The sequence below is a fragment of the Gobio gobio genome, assembly GCF_949357685.1.
Source record: "Gobio gobio genome assembly, chromosome: 2".
NCBI classification, from domain to species: Eukaryota; Metazoa; Chordata; class Actinopteri; order Cypriniformes; family Gobionidae; genus Gobio; species Gobio gobio.
Window position 1 is genome coordinate 62,264,597 of NC_137098.1, and position 16,203 is coordinate 62,280,799.

The following is a 16,203-nucleotide window of genomic DNA, read 5'->3' on the forward strand; positions in this document are numbered from 1 at the left end:
ACTGATGTGTGAGTTGATGATTGTTTATGTGAATAAAAGCCTAAATTCAATCTGTTCATCATTTAAAAATTTGGACTAAACCGCTCAAATCATAGTTTCACGATCTCGTCATTAACTTTTTGAAGCCTCAAAGACAAAGTGGTAGTTGCTTAGCTGTCAATGGAGGGACAGAAATCTTTTCATTGTGTTCCAAAGATTAACAAAAGTCGGGTTTGGAATGACATGAGGGTGAGAATTTTCATTTTTGGGTGAACTATCCCAGCTGCAAAAAGAGAATTCATATTTTTTAGTCAACTAAGTCAATGGGGTGAATAAAAATTCCCACCACTAGAAGCTAGTCCCACAAAACACTCATGGACGAGCCCCAGTACAAGCGGATTAGTGGGCAGTACTGGGCGCCTCTCTTTCGTCACACGCCGCCGTCGCGCTGGCCCGAGCCGGAGAGAACTATTTCAAATCTTCCATGTGTTTTTGTAGGGGGGAATGTTGTTGATGTGTTGCTGGCTGTAGGTGTGTGTTTTAACTAACCAAATCATGAGACTTTTGCGTGCTCGGGACACCTAAAGTTTGGTACAATAGCGCTGTTTTTCTTTGTTTATGCTGGATGCGCTGGCCAGGGCAGTGTTATTGGATAGTAGTATTGTGGTCTAGAGTAGACGACTTTCCTCAACCCCCTTTTCTCCGGAGCGCTGGCTAACATTAGCAGGATAGCCGCCGCCTCTAACATACTTTCGTAGAACAACGGGAAAGTTTGATTCGAGTGAGGAGACATGGCGGAGACTAAAATAATTTATCACATCGACGAAGAGGAGACGCCGTACTTGGTGAAGATTCCCATTGCGGCCGAGAAAATCACTCTGCTGGATTTTAAACAGGTCTTGAACAAGCCGAACTACAAATTCTTCTTCAAGTCTATGGACCAGGACTTCGGGTAAGCGAAACGCACAAAGATGTGCACGATAAGCCAGAACAAAAACCGTTTTCTCTCTGTTGTTGGAAATGAAATATGTGTATGTTGAGTCAGATGTTGTTGTAATAGCTTGCTAGGGGTTTTCCTCGTGAAGGACAGTGGGTTTGGGTGGTCTAATCGGATCAAGCCATCACTGAAAAGCAACTCTGTAACTTTCCAAATGTCTCCTGAGAGTTTAGCAGTTCCTGCAGTCTGACTTGGTAAACGCTAAATAAAATATACTTTGTTCATAATAGTTGTTTTTTTACACAGCTATAACATTGTATGCATATCTAGGCTATTATCTGGATTATGTATTATTACCTTAATTGCTATTATTTGATGAGAATTTCTCTAAATCCTTCATTTTTAATGTACACCACCATGTTTTTTATAAAAAAAAAGAAGAAAAAAAAGGATTATGAATACTTTTTAATGTGAAAAGGCACATTAAATTGGTCAAAAGTGGCATTTAAAATATTACAAAAGATTACATTTTTATATAAGTGCTGTTTATTTGAACTTTATATTCATCAGAAAATACTGAAAACGATGTATCACGGTTTCCACAAAAATATTAAGCTGTTTTTAACTGATAATAAATGTTTCTTGAGTAGTAAATCATCATATTAGAATGATTTCTGAAGGGTCATGTGACACTGAAGACTAGAGTAATGATGCTGAAAATTCAGCTTTGCATCACAGGAATAAATTACATTTTATAATATATTCAAAGTTATTTTAAAATTGTAATAATATTTCACAATATTATTGTTTTTTTGGGCGGGTATTTTTAATCAAATAAATGCAGCCTTGGTGAGCATAACAGACTTTTAAAAACATTTGAAAAATCAATCTTTGTAAAATTTGTAGCCATTCTGTCTCCTGCCTAAACATTAGTAGGTCATATTCATCATGTAGTGAAATCCTCATCCTTTCCCTTACGTCTTTGCATACATGCCAAGTTTTTAGTGTCCCACTGCTGTCTTGTCAGTGTTTTTTATATAAAGAGTGGAGTTCTTTGTCTCAGACCGCATATTTGGCCTGAATCGTCCTGCCATGGACAGAATACCAGCCAATAAATCTCAGCCACGTACTTGTCAGTTATGCATTCTCCAGATGCTACAGGAATGTCTGCGGTAATCTTAGCAAATTAGGATGTTATCGTCCGACTGTAAATAGTAAGTCAGTTTGACAGCTTACACTTGTGTTCACATGAATATGAATCAAAGACATTCACCTGAAGCACTATAAATGTAGAGTCACTGACGCAAATGCACATTAATCGGTTGCATTTATTTTATACTGTCTGTAAACAATTTCAGGTGCTGTATTATGGAGTCATGAGGGTAATAATTTACCATTTTTATGTATAATGTTTCATTTGATTGCTATAATATACACATTCAAAAGTTTGGAGTCTGTAGATATTCTGTTTTTTTTTTTTAAAGAAATTAATGCTTTTTCGTCAAAGACCCATTAAGTTGATCAAAAGTGACAGTAAAGTACGGTGGCCCAGTAGTGCACAACACAACGAAATATAAAAAGCAAACATAAGTTCACAACACAACGAAAACAAGCCACAACACAACAAGAAAAAGCCACAACACAAATAAATCAAGCCACAACACAACGGAAACAAGCCACAAACCAACAGAAACAAGCCAAAACACAACGAAAAAGCCACAACACAACGGAAACAAGCCACAAACCAACGGAAACAAGCCAAAACACAACGAAAAAGCCACAACACAACGGAAACAAGCCACAAACCAACGGAAACAAGCCACAACACAACGAAAACAAGCCACAAACCAACGGAAACAAGCCACAACACAACGAAATCAAGCCACAACACAACGGAAATGCTCCCAACCGGGGGCACTCGTAGCACGATAAAGTTGCCACTGTTCTATAGAGTCGGCAATGTTACAAAGAAATCAATACCACAATTATTTTTAACAGTATGTAGGCTAACCATTGTTTATCGATATGAAATATTAATTTAAAATCACCTACATTATAGCTGAATATTTATGCTCGAGAATGCTTTGACCCGATACCACGGCGCTAAGGGAACGTCTGCCCATTCCACCAATTTGTTGAAACGTATAATTTGTATGAATTAAAATTGCTTTTAACATTTAAAAACAGACATTTTAAAATTCCACAGCTTGATTGTATTGGTAAAACTGACTTAATAATGCACAACACAACATTGGAATTTGAAAATTTAAAAAAAGTTTATTTAATTCATACAAATTATATGTTTCAACTTGTTGGAATTGGCAGACGCTCCCTTAGCGCTGTGGCAGCGGGTCAAAGCGTTCTCGAGTATAAATATGCAGCTATAATGCACGTAGGTGATTTCGAATTGATATTTCATGTCGATATACAACTGCACACTTAAAACTGATCGTAGTGTTTAAATATTTGTAAGATTGGCAAATCTATAGGACAATGCAAGGAAAGCTAACTTTACCGCACTCCGAGAGCCCCCTAGTGGTCGGGAGCATTTCCGTTGTGTTGTGGCTTGATTTCGTTGTGTTGTGGCTTGATTTCGTTGTGTTGTGGCTTGATTTCGTTGTGTTGTGGCTTGATTTCGTTGTGTTGTGGCTTCATTCCGTTGTGTTGTGGATTTATTTTGTTGTGTTGTGAACTTATGTATGCTTTTTAAATTTCGTTGTGTTGTGCACTACTGGGCCACCGTAGTAAAGGCATTTATAATGTTACACCGTTATAATGTTTCTATTTCAAATAAATGCTGTTCTTTTAAACTTTCAATTCATCAAAGAATCCTGAGAAAACAACAGTTTTCAACATTAGGGGTGTAACGGTGCACAAAACTGACGGTTCGGTACGTACCTCGGTTTTGAAGTCACGGTTCGGTACGGATTCGGTACAGCAGTTTTACAAAATTGCTTTTTATTAATTTTTATTCAACAGTGGTTTAATGAGAAAAAATTGTGTCTGTCCTTAAATTAATTCAGTTATAACTAAAAGTTTCTTAAAGATAATGCTGTAAACTATATAGGGAGCCCTTACTTACATATTGCTATTAAAGATTAACAACAGAGCCCAAACTATTAGCCTAAATTCAGTTGCTATTTATTTTTAGATATAATAATCAACACTCATAAGCTTCACATAAGGCAGTTTTTGCAGTAACTTCTAACTCGAATTATTATAATTTTTTCTCCAATTTTTTGTTGAAATATAATCATTTAGTGGCTGTAATTTTAATGACAGGTTTATTTAAACATACATTAAATAAACAAGACATCACTAACAGGCTAAGTAGTATATAATGAATATATATAGGCTAATATAATGAATATATAGGCTAATATAGTGCATGTATTCAGTGAAAGAGTTAATCTCTCTAACGTTAGTGAGCTAACAGCTGTGGACACTGAATGACTTCTGAGGTAAACGTGATTCTACACGACATTGTTTACCAGCTGTTTTATTGTCTTTCCGCGGTTGAATCACCGATGGAGTGATTACACAACATATGATACGTTTCAGTAAGTTGTAATGTATCCTCAACAAGATATTAATTTATATTTATTCTCTTCCTGATCGCGACGCGTTCACTCGCGCGGCGCGCGCTGCCGCTTGAAGTTGAACTGATACGCGTCTATCCGTCACGTAATATTAAAGAGCATTAAAATGCATTTATCGTTTGAATTTCGTGATAAAATGGACTGAATACTCAATATGTTCGTGTGGGAACTAGGATTGAAGTGTGTTCCGCGCTTTAAACAAGCCGACTGTTAACTGTTAAAGATTGCATTCATAACCGTTCGGTACACGCGTGCACCGAACCGAGAGCCTTGTACCGAAACGGTTCAATACGAATACGTGTACCGTTACACCCCTATTCAACATTGATAATAATGTTTATTGAGCATCAAATCAAAGTTTTTTAGGGGGTTTTTTTGTGTGGGGAGGGGGTATTGGTCAAATTGGTTTATTTAAAGGAATTAAATTATTAACGGATTAAAAGGGATTTAATGAAATAAAGAAAAAGAAATAAGAATTGTAAAAGTTCCAGTTCTATTGTAGTTAGGAAGTAAATATGCACACGTTCACTCTTATTTTCGTCTGCCTAATATGCAAAAATGCAAAACGTTTCTTGTCACCTCAAATTCAGTTATGATTTACATAGGCCTAAATAATGTCATATCATTTATAAAAATGTCAAGTAGTTTGCATCACTCGATATTACTGTTGGTCGCTGAAATTTTTTTATCATAAAACAGTTGTCAATTCTTAAAGGGGCACTTCAGCGCTGGGAAGATGAATGTGTATTTAAACTGGGTCATTTATGTAGTAGAAATGTTAAATAATTTTTTCATTTGGTGCCTTCTAGACTGAGAAGAGACAGAAAATGTATTTTTGTCTCATGTGGAGGAAAGACAACAACTCCCAGAATGCACTTGCTTCGCTGCCCAACGAGGCCACTCCCAAAGCCACGGCTCGAGGTTACATCTCTTGCCCACCGTGGCACCGCCCCCACCGTCGTTTTTATTTTTATAGTAATAAAATAATTTAGTTCAGTTAGAGAATAAACACTACGATTAAAAACTGAACGTGTCTTTCAATAAAGTGTGAGTGAGCCGAACGAAAATCACGACACAAATGTAGCAGGAATCAGATTTCATTCATCACGAGCGAAGAGCTGAGCAGAGCTGAGGTAAGCGCGGCAGTAATTCTCGACGTGTGTCCAGTCTGGCGCGTTTTCCGATCGCATATGGAAGCTAAACTTTCATAGGAATTCATTGAACAGTTGAAACACTCACTTTGCTCCGCACCGCTCCGTTATGAATGCCCGAGCCGAGCGGCCGTGCACATTTACATTCTGTGAGTTAGATCCCTCCGCTTTGGGCCGGTTGCTAAAACATGCAGAACTAGCTCCTACTACTGGCTGTAGTCTTTAGCCTCTTGCCAAAAATCCTCAGATGACGCAAAATGACGATATTTGCGTCATCTGAGGATTTTTTCCAGAAATAAAATGCATAATTCTCTCGTCTTAGGGGGACATGAGGGGGGAAGGTACCATAATTTGAATATACTACCGGGTTTCTACTGATACAAAGCTTAATGCTAAATCGCTGAAGTAACCCTTTAAATGTTTAGCTACTTGCATCTTACGACGCACTCTTTCACTACTATAACTAAAATGTTGCGTTGGAATTTGCACTCCGTATGCCCCGCCTTCTTTAATTTGATTGGCCATCTGTCTCATTCTGACCGTGACGAGCGCTGTTAGACCGCTGAGGCATTTTACTTTTGTCATCCTAGCAACAAACAGAGCAGTGTGTAATGGAGTACAGCAGAGCAGCAGCAATAATATCAAATATTGGGGGGGGGGGGGGCAATTTGGCAATTTCTAATTATTAGGGGGGACTTGTCCCCCTCAATGTCTATGGTGGTTATGGCCCTGGAATTAAGGATTATTACATTCAATTTGGGATGGAATTTTACTATTAATTGAAATGCGTAAATCTTGAAAAAGGCTTACATTTTTTTTTACACATATAGTGTATAACAAGAAAACAGCTGTTCTGTCTTTGTAGAGGAGTGGAACTAACATGGTTTTACAGGGATTTGCAAATTAGCATTTTTAATCCAGCATCCAAAATGTCATATGTCTGCTGTATCCTCTTCTACACTGTACACCTGAATAAGTTGGTAAAACAAAACAAAAATCATTTACATCATTTACATTTCAAAAAAGGCAATCATTTACATCAAATTTGATCAATTAAGAAAATTATAGTTTAAGAATATTTTTATTCTGCTTAAACTATTAAGATTTTTATTTTGCACTCCATACATTTTAATTGCTCTTAACTTCAAAATTTGAGTAAGCTAATTCATACATTTAAATTAAAATAAGCAAATTAAATATTTTTAGTAGTGGATACTTGGCTATCTTTAACTAGCTAATTAAATCAATGCTAGCAGGTAACACAATGCTTTGAAGGCATTAGCATAGCACTTGCTGAATGAGGACCGCAATATAATAAATTTAAAGGTGCACTATGTAACTTTTCCGTCCACTAGAGGTCGCCTGTTCAAAACAAAGGCGTAATTTGATGACACCAAATTTGAGCGCAGAATCTTGGGACATGTGGTCTTCACCTCACAGCCTGTGGAAAAGAATTGGGATAGGACTCGGGCAGAAATCATGTTCATGGATGTGATTATTAACGTTACTGTAGTATGAAGCAGAGCAGGACCGAGTGTTGTGGAGCTGAGCAAGGCCGCTGGAGCGATTGTTAATGAGAAGAGCGGCAGGACTTTTATTATGACGCCGGCGCCACTTCCATTTTTCCGGTCATGAGTATGAAGTAACGCAGCTCTGTTAATCATATTAAATACACCTTAGTGTGTTGAAAATGATGTTATGACGTTACTCTGTGCATTCGTTCAGCTGCTGCTATGACACTTGTTCACACTGCAGTGAGAGTAAAGCGTTTCTGCAAAATAAAACCGTAAACCGAGGGTAACGCAGATATGACGCAATTGACAGGCGACTCCCTCACACGTCCCGGTTCCTTGGTTAAAATTAGGGATGCACCGATACAGATACCAGTACTCGGGTGTCGTCCGATACTGTTGTCAAGTACTCGTACTCGTACTCGTAAAACTACCCGGATACAACCGCACCCGATAGCACTTTATGGCAACGCATCTTTGGATGCAGAGCTGCGCTGAAAGTTACATAATTCGGCGTGCACACCGCGGCGCCAAGTGCAAAGGGGTCTCGCACTCTCAAAGCGCACAACTGCCATAGTATGGCTTCATTTTTGCCGTGCGCACCCGAGCGCTAGTGCGGATGCGGCGAGTATAAACCAAGCTTAACCGTTCGTGAGGCAGATACTGCTCGGTAGTGAGTGCTGAAAGTGAAAGGCTGTTTAGTAGTGATGTGCGCAATGACTAGCCTAAAGGCCTGTTCACACCGGGACGATTTTCGCTCGCGTTTATCGCCGACGTTTAACGCCTTGTGACTAAACAATGGGCGCCAATGTGAGTGTGCACACCGACGCGTAAAACGCCAGGCGTAAAAGCGTAATTAAAAAAAAAATGCTTCGGGTTATTTTTTTTATTTTGACGCGGCGCGTTAAAAACTGGCCGACCAATGAGATCAGCGCTTTTGTTCACGTGCCTGCAGCTGCTGAAGTGACCATAAAACACGTCTTGCCGAGCATGCATTGATACGACGAAGAAGTAGTAAGCAGACAAAGAAGAAAATTAGCTGATAATGCTGCCTGCCAGTTAGCAAAAAGTGTGTGAATGGTTTTGGCCATAGACATAATATATCTGTGGTTTTGGCAAGCACGTAAATACTGTCTCTTCTTTTTCTGTGTGACAAGCGAGTGTCAGAAGCGTAAAGTGCCGCAGCACCGCCTTGTGTACTGGGACCGCATCTACTGAATGTGCACGTTCACTCGGCGCATCGCCAGTGAAAATCGCTTGGGTGTGAACACTCAAGACGCGCCGAAAAACGCTGGCGATAAGCGCGCGCGATATTCGTCCCGGTGTGTACAGGCCTTAACCCCGGTAGTATAACAAGCCTAAGCAAGCTTAATTGTTATAACGTTACTAGTTTGACATGACATGAAAGAAAATGGAAAAGTTTTGTGTAAGCTTTCAAAGTCCCTCCTTCACCCGAGTGGAGATTTATCTGAAGCCTTCGCGAGCGCCAGAGAAAACCAACGCATGCAAAACCTGAGGTAAAATTAAATTATTTGGTTTTGCTGCAGATATACACTTTTCAAAATAATATATTAATTTCAAGATATAACATTAACACGACAGTAATTTAAACATAGCCTTTGTAAAAAAATATATATATTTAAAGCAAAACCTTAAATGTGCCAAAAAAATGTAAACGACTAGTATTTTCCAAGTCGTCTTGCAGCAGCAATAACGTTTAATCGACTAGTCTCGCACATCCCTAGCTCAGTGTCACACATTGTTAGGGCTGTCAAAATTGCTCAAAAATGACGTTCGAATATTCCCTCTAAAAAAAGCACGAATATTCGAACTATTCGAACATCTGGTTGCGCATTTTATCAATGACGCGCATTACGTCAATAACAGGACAAATTAATACAAAGACACATAACTACTTATATAGGTAGTCTATTTAAGTTTGAACATATTTGACAACGTATAACCTACACAAAAACAAGTAAATCACTAATGGCTAAAGACCGCAGACCTCACTCTCTCTCGCCCTCACGCTCTCTGCGCATAATGGTTTAAATGAACACACACACATTTTGAGACTGATCAAGAGTTTTGTGCAAGCAATTTAAGGTCGCGACTCGTCCCAAATATAGCAGGCTTCATTCAGTGATTGAAACTTTTACGGTCTATGGATTGAAACAAATATTAATATAAGTTTTAAAGCATATTATTGAACGCTCCGAGCGAGCTGTGCTGTGGTAAACATGGAACTTTTCCTTGACATGAAACGGTAAATAATCAAACCAGTGGAAGCAGTGCATTTATCCTTCATTCATGCAATATCTATTCAATCAGTACCTCGGTTCCATTGCTTTACAGAACTCCCTGAAGCCTGCCCCATCCACGACACTGATCGCTCTCATGTCCTTACAAATGAACAACATTAATTTCTCCGTTATGGCCTCTTGTCGTGTTGCAGACAGAGAACTTGTGGCGGGCGATGCAAAGTAAGGCTGGTCCAGTTTGCACATACAAATTAGTTGCTTATATTTACAAAAACGAGCCTACAAAAGCATAAAAAAGCCCGTTTAATAAAGAAAAGTTCACGAAACTAAGTGAAAACTCACTAAAGTGTTTAGTGAAATTAGGAAACATTTAGATATCATACATTGAGTTGTATAAGTTAACGTTACATTTCTACATACATTTTGTTCTCATGTCACAAGTAATATCAAGGTTTATTTTGATCTGTTTTACATGATTCTTTTGTAGTGTGGTTTTCGGTGAAGTGTACTAAAATAAATATCGTCACCTGTGTACATTAGCCCACTTCTTCTCGACGCTTTTCCTGATAGTTTATAGAACAATTACTCCGAGTCGCCATCTGTCGTTTCAAAGAAAAGCACAACAGCGAGCGTGTCAAGTATAAACGCCTCGTCCGTTTGGGGAGGAGCGCGCGCAGTCAGCGTGGGCTCGCGCTCTGGAGACGGGCCAAAGTACACGCGCTAGCGCGCCCACTCGCAAAGCAGACAGCCACGCCTCTTCTACCGTGGGCGTTTTTTTCCCCACATTTTTTTATTTATTCGAATATTAATTTTCACCTTCGAAATTCGTTTTTTAAAAACTATTCGAATATATATTCGAATTTAGAATATTCGTTGACAGCCCTACACATTGTAGATGAAAACAGAAACTGATAATGGAGAGAAGCTTCTTTTCATCTCCAAAAAGGGCTGTATGGCTATGATAACATATAATAATTTAATTCAGTTGTTCTCCTACTATGTTGTGTGGTACTGGAATCCACTGAATGTTACAGGTTACATTTATGTGAAATGGGCAGCAGTGCCATGTTTGTTCAGGAAAGCACCAAGTTGAATGTTAAAATGTCAGCAACAGCATCAATTTGTGTATTTACTTTGTTACAGTCAGAAAGTGAAAAACATCTGATGAAAATAAAACATTGTTAGAAGAACTGTAATGGTATTATTAAGTACTCGTATCAGTACTCGGGATCGGCAAGTACCCAAATATAAGTACTTTTACTTGTACTTGGTCTGAAAAAAAAGTGGTATCGGTGCATCCCTAGTTAAAATAACAATTTATCACGATTTACAAATAGTTGGAAACATTTGGGATATTGTTAGTACTCAACTGAACAAAATATATAACACTGGCCTAGTGGTTTTTGGATATTTTACTCAAAATGTTTTACATAGTGCACCTTTAACATTTATCTGTTCTCAAACTAATCTCGTGTTCCACTCGATGGTCACTAGATGGTAACCTAACATAACAAAAACGTTTCTAAACTAGCATAGCAAAACATTAAACACTTCTTTATCTCCCACTTAACATTAATCTTGCACTAAAAGACATTATATAACATTTAATTTGAGCTTTTACTCTCCCTTTTGAGTGTCATGGCAAAGCATGTTGGGAAATAGAAATCCCAGCCCAGTTTCAGTTACATTTAAGTTTGTCTGACTTAAAAGAAACAAGTTCTTAAAACTCAAAACAATGAAACAGTTTAGATTACTTAAAATATGTCAGTTTTGTGAACTCAAAATAAAAAGAGTTCTAAAACTCATAAAAGTTAATTTGTATGAGCTAATTTTTTTTTTGTTTATTTTAAGTTTGCCCTACTCAAAACAACAAATTGTTTTGAGCGTTAGGGTTTACAGTGAAATCGTGCTAGATTGGTGGAACTGCATCACTGAGATCTGTTTTTCTTTTTGTGTGAATTTTACTGGGAAAGCGAAATCTGAAGACTTGATCTTTTCTTTTTTCCTACCTTGGAAGAAGGGCCGTCGATGTCTCGGCAGTTTTTGTTATTGTGGAAAAAGGTGGACGTGTGTGTATTATTGTTGAACGGCGTTGGATGTGGATGTAAGCTGATACGGCAGTGGAGCGCTGTGATGCTGCCGTGCTGATTTGCTGTGTGAAGAGCCAGCTGTCAGTCTGACTGTGTGTGGCAGCGGATCGCTGGCCCGCGTTTGGGGAGGGATATGGTTGGAGGCTGGAGACGGGGGCCATTTGCTTAGTGTCTGGGATAGAATCAACAGAAAGAGAGTGAATGAGAGAGAGAGAGAGAGAAAGAAAGGAGTGGGGGACCCCTCGGTCTCTCCAGGGCCCCTCTACATTCTCTATGCTGTTTTTACATCCCCTTAAAAGTACAGACCAGATTCCAGACTGATTTTATTCCTCTTACCTTGTTTCTCAGACATTGTAAGTGCAAATCATCCAAATTAAAATAAATATCCAAGTGGTTTCAAGGCCATATTGTAACATGGTCTGCAGACCTAACATGTCCAGAACTCATTCTGTTGTAAGAGCTTTTGTTGAAAGCAGAGAGGTTGTGGTTTGAGTGTGTGTGTGTGTGTGTGTGTGTGTGTGTGTGTGTGTGTGTGTGTGTGTGTGTGTGTGTGTGTGTGTGTGTTATTGTGGGCCGTGTTAGAGGTCAAGGGTTGTTTTTCAAGTACAGATGTTGGGCTTAATTAGCGTCATTAGAAGGTCTGGGGGTGGGATTGTTTCTCAAGCGTTAAAAGGCAGGAGAGCTTTGCTTTTAGGAAGTGTTTTGTGGAATTGTTGTAGAGTTGCATCATCTAGTCAAATGTTTGTTTGGTGCAGAAGAATTGGCAATGGTTTGTGCACATCAGACAATGAAAAAGACTTACCCTCGGTTTCCCAGACTAAAATGCCTGCTTGAGCTGTTTTAACTGAAAGCAACTTGCACTGATGGATCTTAAAATATGTCGGTGCCATTGTTTTGTGTTTTGAAAAGCAACAAATTTATGTCCGAATTGAACTAAGGCCTAATCCTGGCTTAATCTAAGCCTTGTTTGTGAAACCAGGCCTTAGAAAAATTAGAAAAATATAGTAATTTAATAATGATGTAATAATAGTGGTGTTTCCTAAGGCAAGCATTACTATTACTACTGCTGATGCATTCAGATCTTAACTCTAATTATTAAGATAGCTTGAGAAAACCAATTTACTGATCTACTATTTAAGATTATTATTATTATTCTGAGGCAAAATTTAAACAGTAATCCTCCTAGAGCGTTGAAGCTACAACCACCAAACTCAGGTCAGACCCGGTGTGCTATATCTTCTCTAACTGATCCGACTTGCGGTTTTCATTAAACAGGCGATCAAATCTACGAAAAGTCCCATAGACTTTCATTGAGGGCGTCAAAACTTTTATACAATAACTCTAATAGAGTATTTAAGCTTCATTCATGATGTATTTATCACTAACATATCCTAACAATTAGCTTAGGACATGCTAGCAATGTGCTAAATCATGCTAAAACATGCTAGCAACATGTTAAATCATGCGAGCAACATGCTGATTTGTGTTAAAACATCAAAACATAACAACAAGTCAAGTCAAGTCAAGTCAAGTCAAGTCAAGTCAAGTCAAGTCAAGTCAAGTCAAGTCAAGTCAAGTCAAGTCAAGTCAAGTCAAGTCAAGTCAAGTCAAGTCAAGTCAAGTCAACTTTATTTATATAGCGCTTTTAACAATGTAGATTGTTTCAAATCAACTTTACAGTGTTAAACAGGAAAATAATGCAGCATAATTTTAATCAGCTGTATAGCCATTCTGGAAAAATTTCAAGTATCATACAGTGACAGTGTGGGCGTTAGATCAATAATTCGATCAGTAATTTAGTTTAAATGGTTAATTTAGTTTAAATTTTTAAACTAAACATCTAAATAAATCTAAATAATAATGTCCCCAACTGAGCACGCCAAGCCAGAGACAACAGTGGCAAGGAAACCAAAACCCCATTAGGTGACCTAATGGAGAAAAATAAACCTTGGGAGAAACCAGGCTCAGTCGGGGTGCCAGTTCTCTTCTGGCCAATTAACAAACAGCGTATGATTATTATTATTCTGGCAGCTTTACAGCTCAAAGGTCATAATAGATCAGAATATTCGAGGGACCTGGGGCAACATGCTGGAGACGGGTTTATTGAGGATGATGTTGATTAAATAATTATTAAAGTGCAATATTCGAATGATCGGAGGCAACACGCCGGAGACGGGTTTATTGAGGATGATGTTGATTAAATAATTATTAAAGTGCAATATTCGAATGATCGGAGGCAACACACTGGAGACGGGTTTATTGAGGATGACATATCGATTTAAGTATTATTTAATTGTAATATTCGAACAACAACATGTTAATTCATACTAGAAACGAAAAATGCACCCTGTTAAATCATGCTAGGTGTAAAACCTTCAAACGTCAAGCTGTTCAAAGTTATTCTAAGCTTTCAAACTTGGCATCAAAGTTTGTCATCAAACTTTACTCATCTAGTTCATCTTTGGCACCCTTTGAGGTAGGATTCTGGCTGGTTGAGGGAACTGTCACTTACCCATTCAAGCCAGTTAAAAATGTGACATTCATTGATCTTGTACATCCATTTTTATCCCTTGCAAATGTAAACATTAGTTTTTCTGCACTGTATTATACATTGTTATGGCAGTGTGTCAGATAATCTTGTAGCTGGTTAACGTAGCTGAGATTTTGTCGGATTAGCAAAAGTGACTTGTGATGAGTCTTGGAAGCATCAGAATATTTATGCTACCGTTCAATGTTTGACGTCTCTTCTGCTCATCAAGGCTGCATTTATTTGAGTAAAATCGGTTATATTATGAAATATTATTACAATTAAAAAAAAATGTAGGGTGCGTTTACGCGACAATGATGTATTAAAAATGTAAAAGTTTTCTTATGTGTTTTTCACATACAGATGTTGTCAAGACTGTTCACACAGATCTATGAAAACGGCTAAAAGTGCCATTTTATGGTGTCAGGCCAGTAGTGGGCGATGTAACTTTGTAAAGAAAAACTATGCGCATGTATATGCCGTGATGCGCATGTGCATGACGTCACCGTTTTCACATATTGGCATTTTTGTTGTTCACACAGAGATGATAATGGTATTTCAAAAGTTTGCGCTTTCAGGCAGACGCAACTGTCATGTGGAAAAAAGAAAAGCTAAAACAAAGTTGGCGTTTTTAGTTGAAAATGTTGTTGTGTAAACAGCCCCTGTGAGTTCTCAAGAAACTATTATTATTGTTATTATTATCAATGTGGAAAACAGTAGTGCTTCTTAATATTTTCATGGAGATCATGATTCACTTTTTCAGGATTCTTTGATAAATTGAAATAAAGTTCAACTGAATAAAATGTATTAAAAAACTTTTGTAACATCTTAAATGTTTTTACTCCCATGTTTAATCAGTCTTTGCTGAATAAAATTATACATTTTTACTGACCCCGAACTTTTGAAAGGTAGTGTATGTTGTGCAGATATGCCATCATTTTTGTGCAAAAGGGTTTTTGAATTTATGGAATTACTTTTTAGCTGTATCATTTCCCGCTTGCATATTTGTTTTGGTAAAGAAAAAATAACAATTAACGAAAAATAAATATTTATTTTCTTATTCTGAACTTATTCTGACTTATTCTGTTCTTATGGTTTGTGACTACTACTGGCTCAAGTTAACCCAAAGAAAAATTCTTATTGTTGAGCCCTGTTGTTGTTCTACAGACATGAATTCACCTCAGATTGTGTGGCTTGCGGATGAGACGTGAGTGTTATTGGTGGTGGAACTGACGATTTTCACTAAAATAGACACTACATTTCCGTAGTCATATCTTTTAGGAGGGAACAGAGCCAGGGACCAGAATATCATAGAGGCTTAGGTCATTGATATTAAAGTGCCCCTATTATCTCCCCCGAATATTACTTTTCATGCAGTGTGTAATATAACTGTTTGTGAATGTAAAAGGTCTGCAAAGTTTTAAAGATCAAAGTGCACAGCAAATAGTTATTGTCTCCTAAAAGAAAGAATCGATTTTGAACTGCCGAAATAAGTCGTCAGTAATTCCAGTCTCACTTCCTGTTACAAACCTACGTAACAATGAAAGACATTTGCATAATGCCAGTCTATGATCTTCATTGGCTTCCTGTGAACAACGTCTACTCTGACTCTGAAACACTGTAGTTATAGCTGAGACTGGAAGAGCTTGGTTTGTGTTGTCAACATGTCTGACCAATCAGAGCAGAGTAACACAATTAGGAACCTTTTAAAATAGCATAATAAGGGCACTATAACATAATATTAAACCGCATTGTGACAGCAAGTTTAGCATGTTTAAGTACCACTCATGTTTTCATCCTAAATTGTACAAATCTAGAATATACATTCTTTCTATGGCTTAAGTCAAAATAGCCTAGGGCCTGGTTTCACAGACAGGGCTTAAATTAAGCCAGGATTAGGCTTTTATTAACGTGCCTTAGAAAAAAACATTACTGGTGTGCATCTTCAGACAGAACAATGGCATTGACATATTTGAAAGGAGTAGTTCACTTCAAAATGAAAATGTCCTGATAATTCACTCACCCCCATCTCATCCAATATGTTCATGTCTTTCTTTCTTCAGTTGAAAAGAAATTACGTTTTTTTGAGGAAAACGTTCCAGGATTTTTCTTCACATAATGGTTTTCAATTGCAACCAAAATGCTGAA

The 16,203-nt window shown here is 37.8% G+C and overlaps 1 protein-coding gene across 1 annotated transcript in view; it reads left to right on the forward strand.

Annotated features, from left to right (window-relative positions):
* The first annotated feature begins 383 nt into the window (after window positions 1-383).
* Window positions 384-16,203, forward strand: part of dvl2 (dishevelled segment polarity protein 2) — a 36,308-nt gene continuing 20,488 nt past the window's right edge. The window contains exon 1 of the mRNA XM_079809092.1: window positions 384-931. Within this exon, the coding sequence (XP_079665218.1) occupies window positions 771-931 (161 nt within the window). The 5' untranslated portion in view covers window positions 384-770. The remainder of the gene's footprint in view (window positions 932-16,203) is intronic.